The 12,693-nt window shown below is 47.6% G+C and overlaps 1 protein-coding gene across 1 annotated transcript in view; it reads right to left on the reverse strand.

The window, feature by feature from the left end:
- The window catches only part of LOC138325871 (DNA ligase 4-like), a 36,229-nt gene that overhangs the window by 14,054 nt on the left and 9,482 nt on the right, over positions 1 to 12,693 (reverse strand). The window contains exon 15 of the mRNA XM_069271850.1: positions 11,232 to 11,367. Coding sequence (XP_069127951.1) covers positions 11,232 to 11,367 — 136 coding nt within the window. The remainder of the gene's footprint in view (positions 1 to 11,231; positions 11,368 to 12,693) is intronic.

The raw sequence follows: 12,693 nt of genomic DNA on the forward strand, positions 1-12,693 counted from the left end.
AAGTCCTGAAGTAGTCACCATTACATAACGGTTTCAAATACCTATGTGCCGACACCAATGTTCTTTCCGCCCATATATTGTTTTTTTTCTGTACCATGTCATGAAGTTAGTCACCATTACAACGGTTTGAAACTTTGTGCCATCAACCAATGTTCATTCCATCCATTACACTGTCGTAACATATTGAATTAGTCACCCATTACAACGGTCAAAAACTTTTTTCCGACACCAATGTTTCCTTCCTACATACACTGTCGTACCAAGTCCTGTCAGCTAGGTCCACCAATTACAATCGGTTCAAAACTTCTGTGGGCTGACACAATTGTTACTTCCTCCCTACACTACTGTCGTACAACGTCCTGGAAGTTGTAGTCCACCATTACGATTTGGGGGTTCGAAGCTGCGTGGCGCTGACCACCAATGTTCCTTCCTCCATACACTGCCTTACCCAGTCTCTTGGGGACTATGTGGAACTTCCTTTTCCATGGTCTCCTGATTTGGCTTATTTCTTCAAAGCCGACTCCGACTGAGGTCACTGCAGTAATTTATTCATAATTTATCAATTCTATTGGATTAATAATTTCATTAAGCTAGTAATTGTTGGTGGGATTTTTGTAAGTCATTTATCTGAGGACTCATTTAGGATTGTTAGTGAAAATTTTGTTTCACTGAAAATTAATTCTACTTGTATCACTGATATTTCAGTTTTCTCACTTATTGTCGAACATCATTACAAGACATTGACTTGTGCAAATCAATATTACACTTTTACCTCTTATCCATTCCAAAATTATTGTTACCAAGGACTCCTATGTTACCCTTATATTCAATTTTTTACCTTTTATCTACCTTGACATGAAGACACTTTTTTTTTTCCCTGGTCGAGCCCCTCCGACATCTCACCACAAAGGAAACGTATTCTTAGGTGAAGTTCATGTGTGGAGTTCTGCTAGTTTAGTAGTCTTATCATTAATTACTATAGTGTTATGTAGAATCTGCAAAAGAAATACACACAAAAACCCTAACCACTTAACCACCCTGTTTAAAATAGTCCCATTTAAACCTAGAGGTGGAGGACTAGTGGTAGAATGTCAGACACCCTAACCACTTAACCACCCTGACCTAGAGGTGGAGGACTAGTGGTAGAATGTCAGACACCCTAACCACTTAACCACTTAACCACCCTGACCTAGAGGTGGAGGACTAGTGGTAGAATGTCTGACACCCTAACCACTTAACCACCCTGACCAAGAGGTGGAGGACTAGTGGTAGAATGTCTGACACCCTAACCACTTAACCACCCTGACCTAGAGGTGGAGGACTAGTGGTAGAATGTCTGACACACCCTTAACCACTTAACCACCCTGACCTAGAGGTGGAGGACTAGTGGTAGAATGTCAGACACCCTAACCACTTAACCACTTAACCACCCTGACCTAGAGGTGGAGGACTAGTGGTAGAATGTCTGACACCCTAACCACTTAACCACCCTGACCTAGAGGTGGAGGACTAGTGGTAGAATGTCTGACACCCTAACCACTTAACCACCCTGACCTAGAGGTGGAGGACTAGTGGTAGAATGTCTGACACCCTTAACCACTTAACCACCCTGACCTAGAGGTGGAGGACTAGTGGTAGAATGTCAGACACCCTAACCACTTAACCACTTAACCACCCTGACCTAGAGGTGGAGGACTAGTGGTAGAATGTCTGACACCCTAACCACTTAACCACCCTGACCTAGAGGTGGAGGACTAGTGGTAGAATGTCTGACACCCTAACCACTTAACCACCCTGACCTAGAGGTGGAGGACTAGTGGTAGAATGTCTGACACCCTAACCACTTAACCACTTAACCACCCTGACCTGGAGGTGGAGGACTAGTGGTAGAATGTCTAACTAACCACTTAACCACTTAACCACCCTGACCTAGAGGTGGAGGACTAGTGGTAGAATGTCTGACACCATAACCACTTAACCACCCTGACCTAGAGGTGGAGGACTAGTGGTAGAATGTCTGACACCCTAACCACTTAACCACCCTGACCTAGAGGTGGAGGACTAGTGGTAGAATGTCTGACACCCTAACCACTTAACCACCCTGACCTAGAGGTGGAGGACTAGTGGTAGAATGTCTGACACCCTAACCACTTAACCACCCTGACCTAGAGGTGGAGGACTAGTGGTAGAATGTCTGACACCCTAACCACTTAACCACCCTGACCTAGAGGTGGAGGACTAGTGGTAGAATGTCTGACACCCTAACCACTTAACCACCCTGACCTAGAGGTGGAGGACTAGTGGTAGAATGTCTGACACCCTAACCACTTAACCACCCTGACCTAGAGGTGGAGGACTAGTGGTAGAATGTCTGACACCCTAACCACTTAACCACCCTGACCTAGAGGTGGAGGACTAGTGGTAGAATGTCTGACACCCTAACCACTTAACCACCCTGACCTAGAGGTGGAGGACTAGTGGTAGAATGTCTGACACCCTAACCACTTAACCACCCTGACCTAGAGGTGGAGGACTAGTGGTAGAATGTCAGACACCCTAACCACTTAACCACCCTGACCTAGAGGTGGAGGACTAGTGGTAGAATGTCTGACACCCTAACCACTTAACCACCCTGACCTAGAGGTGGAGGACTAGTGGTAGAATGTCTGACACCCTAACCACTTAACCACCCTGACCTAGAGGTGGAGGACTAGTGGTAGAATGTCTGACACCCTAACCACTTAACCACCCTGACCTAGAAGTGGAGGACTAGTGGTAGAATGTCTGACACCCTAACCACTTAACCACCCTGACCTAGAGGTGGAGGACTAGTGGTAGAATGTCTGACACCCTAACCACTTAACCACCCTGACCTAGAGGTGGAGGACTAGTGGTAGAATGTCTGACACCCTAACCACTTAACCACCCTGACCTAGAGGTGGAGGACTAGTGGTAGAATGTCTGACACCCTAACCACTTAACCACCCTGACCTAGAGGTGGAGGACTAGTGGTAGAATGTCTGACACCCTAACCACTTAACCACCCTGACCTAGAGGTGGAGGACTAGTGGTAGAATGTCAGACACCCTAACCACTTAACCACCCTGACCTAGAGGTGGAGGACTAGTGGTAGAATGTCAGACACCCTAACCACTGAACCACCCTGACCTAGAGTTGGAGGACTAGTGGTAGAATGTCAGACACCCTAACCACTTAACCACCCTGACCTAGAGGTGGAGGACTAGTGGTAGAATGTCTGACACCCTAACCACTTAACCACCCTGACCTAGAGGTGGAGGACTAGTGGTAGAATGTCTGACACCCTAACCACTTAACCACCCTGACCTAGAGGTGGAGGACTAGTGGTAGAATGTCAGACACCCTAACCACTTAACCACCCTGACCTAGAGGTGGAGGACTAGTGGTAGAATGTCTGACACCCTAACCACTTAACCACTTAACCACCCTGACCTAGAGGTGGAGGACTAGTGGTAGAATGTCTGACACCCTAACCACTTAACCACCCTGACCTAGAGGTGGAGGACTAGTGGTAGAATGTCTGACACCCTAACCACTTAACCACCCTGGCCTAGAGGTGGAGGACTAGTGGTAGAATGTCTGACACCCTAAACACTTAACCACCCTGACCTAGAGGTGGAGGACTAGTGGTAGAATGTCTGACACCCTAACCACTTAACCACCCTGACCTAGAGGTGGAGGACTAGTGGTAGAATGTCAGACACCCTAACCACTTAACCACCCTGACCTAGAGGTGGAGGACTAGTGGTAGAATGTCTGACACCCTAACCACTTAACCACCCTGACCTAGAGGTGGAGGACTAGTGGTAGAATGTCAGACACCCTAACCACTTAACCACTTAACCACCCTGACCTAGAGGTGGAGGACTAGTGGTAGAATGTCAGACACCCTAACCACTTAACCACTTAACCACCCTGACCTAGAGGTGGAGGACTAGTGGTAGAATGTCAGACACCCTAACCACTTAACCACCCTGACCTAGAGGTGGAGGACTAGTGGTAGAATGTCAGACACCCTAACCACTTAACCACCCTGACCTAGAGGTGGAGGACTAGTGGTAGAATGTCAGACACCCTAACCACTTAACCACCCTGACCTAGAGGTGGAGGACTAGTGGTAGAATGTCAGACACCCTAACCACTTAACCACCCTGACCTAGAGGTGGAGGACTAGTGGTAGAATGTCTGACACCCTAACCACTTAACCACCCTGACCTAGAGGTGGAGGACTAGTGGTAGAATGTCTGACACCCTAACCACTTAACCACCCTGACCTAGAGGTGGAGGACTAGTGGTAGAATGTCAGACACCCTAACCACTTAACCACCCTGACCTAGAGGTGGAGGACTAGTGGTAGAATGTCAGACACCCTAACCACTTAACCACTTAACCACCCTGACCTAGAGGTGGAGGACTAGTGGTAGAATGTCAGACACCCTAACCACTTAACCACCCTGACCTAGAGGTGGAGGACTAGTGGTAGAATGTCTGACACCCTAACCACTTAACCACCCTGACCTAGAGGTGGAGGACTAGTGGTAGAATGTCTGACACCCTAACCACTTAACCACCCTGACCTAGAGGTGGAGGACTAGTGGTAGAATGTCTGACACCCTAACCACTTAACCACCCTGACCTAGAGGTGGAGGACTAGTGGTAGAATGTCTGACACCCTAACCACTTAACCACCCTGACCTAGAGGTGGAGGACTAGTGGTAGAATGTCTGACACCCTAACCACTTAACCACCCTGACCTAGAGGTGGAGGACTAGTGGTAGAATGTCTGACACCCTAACCACTTAACCACCCTGACCTAGAGGTGGAGGACTAGTGGTAGAATGTCTGACACCCTAACCACTTAACCACCCTGACCTAGAGGTGGAGGACTAGTGGTAGAATGTCAGACACACCCTTAACCACTTAACCACCCTGACCTAGAGGGTGGAGGACTAGTGGTAGAATGTCTGACACCCTAACCACTTAACCACTTAACCACCCTGACCTAGAGGTGGAGGACTAGTGGTAGAATGTCAGACACACCACTTAACCACTTAACCACCCTGACCTAGAGGTGGAGGACTAGTGGTAGAATGTCTGACACCCTAACCACTTAACCACCCTGACCTAGAGGTGGAGGACTAGTGGTAGAATGTCAGACACCCTAACCACTTAACCACCCTGACCTAGAGGTGGAGGACTAGTGGTAGAATGTCTGACACCCTAACCACTTAACCACCCTGACCTAGAGGTGGAGGACTAGTGGTAGAATGTCTGACACCCTAACCACTTAACCACCCTGACCTAGAGGTGGAGGACTAGTGGTAGAATGTCAGACACCCTAACCACTTAACCACTTAACCACCCTGACCTAGAGGTGGAGGACTAGTGGTAGAATGTCAGACACCCTAACCACTTAACCACTTAACCACCCTGACCTAGAGGTGGAGGACTAGTGGTAGAATGTCTGACACCCTAACCACTTAACCACCCTGACCAAGAGGTGGAGGACTAGTGGTAGAATGTCTGACACCCTAACCACTTAACCACCCTGACCTAGAGGTGGAGGACTAGTGGTAGAATGTCTGACACCCTAACCACTTAACCACCCTGACCTAGAGGTGGAGGACTAGTGGTAGAATGTCTGACACCCTAACCACTTAACCACCCTGACCTAGAGGTGGAGGACTAGTGGTAGAATGTCTGACACCCTAACCACTTAACCACCCTGACCTAGAGGTGGAGGACTAGTGGTAGAATGTCTGACACCCTAACCACTTAACCACCCTGACCTAGAGGTGGAGGACTAGTGGTAGAATGTCTGACACCCTAACCACTTAACCACCCTGACCTAGAGTGGAGGACTAGTGGTAGAATGTCGACACCTACACTTAACCACCTGACCTAGAGGTGGAGGACTAGTGGTAGAATGTCTGACACCCTAACCACTTAACCACCCTGACCTAGAGGTGGAGGACTAGTGGTAGAATGTCAGACACCCTAACCACTTAACCACCCTGACCTAGAGGTGGAGGACTAGTGGTAGAATGTCTGACACCCTAACCACTTAACCACCCTGACCTAGAGGTGGAGGACTAGTGGTAGAATGTCTGACACCCTAACCACTTAACCACCCTGACCTAGAGGTGGAGGACTAGTGGTAGAATGTCTGACACCCTAACCACTTAACCACCCTGACCTAGAGGTGGAGGACTAGTGGTAGAATGTCTGACACCCTAACCACTTAACCACCCTGACCTAGAGGTGGAGGACTAGTGGTAGAATGTCAGACACCCTAACCACTTAACCACTTAACCACCCTGACCTAGAGGTGGAGGACTAGTGGTAGAATGTCTGACACCCTAACCACTTAACCACCCTGACCTAGAGGTGGAGGACTAGTGGTAGAATGTCAGACACCCTAACCACTTAACCACCCTGACCTAGAGGTGGAGGACTAGTGGTAGAATGTCTGACACCCTAACCACTTAACCACCCTGACCTAGAGGTGGAGGACTAGTGGTAGAATGTCTGACACCCTAACCACTTAACCACCCTGACCTAGAGGTGGAGGACTAGTGGTAGAATGTCTGACACCCTAACCACTTAACCACCCTGACCTAGAGGTGGAGGACTAGTGGTAGAATGTCAGACACCCTAACCACTTAACCACCCTGACCTAGAGGTGGAGGACTAGTGGTAGAATGTCAGACACCCTAACCACTTAACCACCCTGACCTAGAGGTGGAGGACTAGTGGTAGAATGTCTGACACCCTAACCACTTAACCACCCTGACCTAGAGGTGGAGGACTAGTGGTAGAATGTCTGACACCCTAACCACTTAACCACCCTGACCTAGAGGTAGAGGACTAGTGGTAGAATGTCTGACACCCTAACCACTTAACCACCCTGACCTAGAGGTGGAGGACTAGTGGTAGAATGTCTGACACCCTAACCACTTAACCACCCTGACCTAGAGGTGGAGGACTAGTGGTAGAATGTCTGACACCCTAACCACTTAACCACCCTGACCTAGAGGTGGAGGACTAGTGGTAGAATGTCTGACACCCTAACCACTTAACCACCCTGACCTAGAGGTGGAGGACTAGTGGTAGAATGTCTGACACCCTAACCACTTAACCACCCTGACCTAGAGGTGGAGGACTAGTGGTAGAATGTCAGACACCCTAACCACTTAACCACCCTGACCTAGAGGTGGAGGACTAGTGGTAGAATGTCAGACACCCTAACCACTTAACCACCCTGACCTAGAGGTGGAGGACTAGTGGTAGAATGTCAGACACCCTAACCACTTAACCACCCTGACCTAGAGGTGGAGGACTAGTGGTAGAATGTCTGACACCCTAACCACTTAACCACTCTGACCTAGAGGTGGAGGACTAGTGGTAGAATGTCAGACACCCTAACCACTTAACCACCCTGACCAAGAGGTGGAGGACTAGTGGTAGAATGTCAGACACCCTAACCACTTAACCACCCTGACCTAGAGGTGGAGGACTAGTGGTAGAATGTCTGACACCCTAACCACTTAACCACCCTGACCTAGAGGTGGAGGACTAGTGGTAGAATGTCAGACACCCTAACCACTTAACCACCCTGACCTAGAGGTGGAGGACTAGTGGTAGAATGTCTGACACCCTAACCACTTAACCACCCTGACCTAGAGGTGGAGGACTAGTGGTAGAATGTCAGACACCCTAACCACTTAACCACCCTGACCTAGAGGTGGAGGACTAGTGGTAGAATGTCTAACACCTTAACCACTTAACCACCCTGACCTAGAGGTGGAGGACTAGTGGTAGAATGTCTGACACCCTAACCACTTAACCACCCTGACCTAGAGGTGGAGGACTAGTGGTAGAATGTCTGACACCCTAACCACTTAACCACCCTGACCTAGAAGTGGAGGACTAGTGGTAGAATGTCTGACACCCTAACCACTTAACCACCCTGACCTAGAGGTGGAGGACTAGTGGTAGAATGTCTGACACCCTAACCACTTAACCACCCTGACCTAGAGGTGGAGGACTAGTGGTAGAATGTCTGACACCCTAACCACTTAACCACCCTGACCTAGAGGTGGAGGACTAGTGGTAGAATGTCAGACACCCTAACCACTTAACCACCCTGACCTAGAGGTGGAGGACTAGTGGTAGAATGTCTGACACCCTAACCACTTAACCACCCTGACCAAGAGGTGGAGGACTAGTGGTAGAATGTCTGACACCCTAACCACTTAACCACCCTGACCTAGAGGTGGAGGACTAGTGGTAGAATGTCTGACACCCTAACCACTTAACCACCCTGACCTAGAGGTGGAGGACTAGTGGTAGAATGTCTGACACCCTAACCACTTAACCACCCTGACCTAGAGGTGGAGGACTAGTGGTAGAATGTCTGACACCCTAACCACTTAACCACCCTGACCTAGAGGTGGAGGACTAGTGGTAGAATGTCAGACACCCTAACCACTTAACCACTTAACCACCCTGACCTAGAGGTGGAGGATTAGTGGTAGAATGTCAGACACCCTAACCACTTAACCACTTAACCACCCTGACCTAGAGGTGGAGGACTAGTGGTAGAATGTCTGACACCCTAACCACTTAACCACCCTGACCTAGAGGTGGAGGACTAGTGGTAGAATGTCTGACACCCTAACCACTTAACCACCCTGACCTAGAGGTGGAGGACTAGTGGTAGAATGTCTGACACCCTAACCACTTAACCACCCTGACCAAGAGGTGGAGGACTAGTGGTAGAATGTCTGACACCCTAACCACTTAAACCACCCTGACCTAGAGGTGGAGGACTAGTGGTAGAATGTCAGACACCCTAACCACTTAACCACCCTGACCAAGAGGTGGAGGACTAGTGGTAGAATGTCAGACACCCTAACCACTTAACCACCCTGACCAAGAGGTGGAGGACTAGTGGTAGAATGTCTGACACCCTAACCACTTAACCACCCTGACCTAGAGGTGGAGGACTAGTGGTAGAATGTCAGACACCCTAACCACTTAACCACCCTGACCAAGAGGTGGAGGACTAGTGGTAGAATGTCAGACACCCTAACCACTTAACCACCCTGACCTAGAGGTGGAGGACTAGTGGTAGAATGTCTGACACCCTAACCACTTAACCACCCTGACCTAGAGGTGGAGGACTAGTGGTAGAATGTCTGACACCCTAACCACTTAACCACCCTGACCTAGAGGTGGAGGACTAGTGGTAGAATGTCTGACACCCTAACCACTTAACCACCCTGACCTAGAGGTGGAGGACTAGTGGTAGAATGTCTGACACCCTAACCACTTAACCACCCTGACCTAGAGGTGGAGGACTAGTGGTAGAATGTCTGACACCCTAACCACTTAACCACCCTGACCTAGAGGTGGAGGACTAGTGGTAGAATGTCTGACACCCTAAACCACTTAACCACCCTGACCTAGAGGTGGAGGACTAGTGGTAGAATGTCTGACACCCTAACCACTTAACCACCCTGACCAAGAGGTGGAGGACTAGTGGTAGAATGTCTGACACCCTAACCACTTAACCACTTAACCACCCTGACCTAGAGGTGGAGGACTAGTGGTAGAATGTCTGACACCCTAACCACTTAACCACCCTGACCTAGAGGTGGAGGACTAGTGGTAGAATGTCTGACACCCTAACCACTTAACCACCCTGACCTAGAGGTGGAGGACTAGTGGTAGAATGTCTGACACCCTAACCACTTAACCACCCTGACCTAGAGGTGGAGGACTAGTGGTAGAATGTCTAACACCCTAACCACTTAACCACCCTGACCTAGAGGTGGAGGACTAGTGGTAGAATGTCTGACACCCTAACCCTTAACCACCCTGACCTAGAGGTGGAGGACTAGTGGTAGAATGTCAGACACCCTAACCACTTAACCACCCTGACCTAGAGGTGGAGGACTAGTGGTAGAATGTCTGACACCCTAACCACTTAACCACCCTGACCTAGAGGTGGAGGACTAGTGGTAGAATGTCTGACACCCTAACCACTTAACCACCCTGACCTAGAGGTGGAGGACTAGTGGTAGAATGTCTGACACCCTAACCACTTAACCACCCTGACCTAGAGGTGGAGGACTAGTGGTAGAATGTCTGACACCCTAACCACTTAACCACCCTGACCTAGAGGTGGAGGACTAGTGGTAGAATGTCAGACACCCTAACCACTTAACCACCCTGACCTAGAGGTGGAGGACTAGTGGTAGAATGTCTGACACCCTAACCACTTAACCACCCTGACCTAGAGGTAGAGGACTTTGGTAGAATGTCTGACACCCTAACCACTTAACCACCCTGACCTAGAGGTGGAGGACTAGTGGTAGAATGTCAGACACCCTAACCACTTAACCACCCTGACCTAGAGGTGGAGGACTAGTGGTAGAATGTCTGACACCCTAACCACTTAACCACCCTGACCTAGAGGTGGAGGACTAGTGGTAGAATGTCTGACACCCTAACCACTTAACCACCCTGACCTAGAGGTGGAGGACTAGTGGTAGAATGTCTGACACCCTAACCACTTAACCACCCTGACCTAGAGGTGGAGGACTAGTGGTAGAATGTCAGACACCCTAACCACTTAACCACCCTGACCTAGAGGTGGAGGACTAGTGGTAGAATGTCAGACACCCTAACCACTTAACCACCCTGACCTAGAGGTGGAGGACTAGTGGTAGAATGTCTGACACCCTAACCACTTAACCACCCTGACCTAGAGGTAGAGGACTAGTGGTAGAATGTCAGACACTGTGACTAAGGTAATATTCTTCATACATGTAGTGCTCCCATAGCTGTTTACCTGTTGATCATAATTGATCTTTGATGATAAAATTACCCAATTTTTTTTTATACTTGAAGATGTCGTAGAATGTGAACAGAGATGAGCAATTTATTCACACCCCTTCTCAATTCTAGGGGAATGCACTTTAATACAGAACAATATTTAGACAACCTGGTCAAGTTTAGCTAAGATAGCAACCCAATCACCTATAAGCCCTTTAGAGTATATATATACTTCTAAGAAAAGAAACATGTCTGGCTAATTTTTATCAGGAAAATGAAATTTAACAGTCTATTTGAACATGACTCTGTAAAAAATCATCAGGTTTCCAGAGTAGTTCTCACTACATTACCTTTGTTATCCTACCAAACACAGTCTCTAGTTGATCTGGACTGGTCGGATCAACATAGCTGTCCCCGTACTCGTCGTACAACTTCTGGAAGTCCTGCTGGGTCTTTGGTGAAACATGGATCATGTCAGCAGGGGACCTTAGAGGGATTAGAAACAAAAATCATTTATCCTAGACACACAGAATAACAATATTGATTAATGACTAGGAATTGAGTAACCCCACGTGGTTGTTTACCACTGTAATGCGAATTGGAAGTCTATTAGGAAATAAACCTAAGAAAATCATCTGATCTTTCACTCTTGGTAGATTCAACCAGAATAACAACTTATCAAAAATTTTAAAAATTATTGCCAGGAGAAATGAATGATCTCCTGTTCCATTGTAACTAGAACACTGACATGCCAGAAAGGGCCCCGCTCCATGTGCCGTACGATTAGAAAATGACTGTAACAGTATAGTACAAGAGATCGTAGTGGAATCTTGGCACCTAGCTACCAAAGAATGATCTATGTCTGACAATGGAAAGAGGGATCTTTTTTTTCTGTTTTTTGAACTTTAGATATCAAAATCCAATGACTGCTTGTGGGCCATTTTGTTGATGGATCGCTCTCAAAATGCCATATGCACAACTAGGGTCCTAGGGGACACCTACCTACCAGTATGAAAGAGACAGGTCCCTTCAGTACCTTCTGAGAAATAGAGACAACAATTTTCAACTACAAACATCGAAGATGTCTACCTGTCAGTCACCATGTTAGCTAATTGGTCCCAAAATGCAATATGCACAACAAGGGCACTAGAGGAACCAAGATATGAAATTTGAGACGGATCCATTTGTTACTTTGTGAGAGTGAGGTAATAATTTTAAACTACCAAAATCCAAGATGGCTGCCTGTCGGCCATTTTGTTGACTGATCAGATACAAAATGCAATATGCGTAACTAAGGTCATAAGGGAACCTACCTATGAAATTTGAAACAAATCCCTTCTGTACTTTGTTACCTTGTGAGAGTGAGGTAACAATATTAAACTATCAAATCCAAGATGGTGGCCTGGGGGCCATCTTGTTGACCGAGTGGGGCAAAAATGCAATATGCAGAACCAAGGTCGTGGGGAACCTACATATGAAATTTTCAGATCCTTTGGGAACTTTCTGAGAAATAGCAGTAAAAATCTTTAACTATCAAAATTCAAGATGGCGGCCATCTTGTTGACGAATCAGTCCCAAAATGCAATATGCACAACTAGGATCCTAAGGAAAGCTTACCTATGAAATTTGAGATGGATCCTTTCTGAGAAATAGCAGTAATAATATTTAACTATCAAAATCCAAGATAATGGAACCATGGTCCTAGAGGAACCTAAATATGAAATTTGAGACAGTTCTGAGAAATAACATCTTGATGCTGGGCCCTCATAACCATATGTATAATGTTTGTTTTGTTTAATTAGTAGGGAGGTG

The sequence above is a fragment of the Argopecten irradians genome, chromosome 6 (assembly GCF_041381155.1).
Source record: "Argopecten irradians isolate NY chromosome 6, Ai_NY, whole genome shotgun sequence".
NCBI lineage: Eukaryota > Metazoa > Mollusca > Bivalvia > Pectinida > Pectinidae > Argopecten > Argopecten irradians.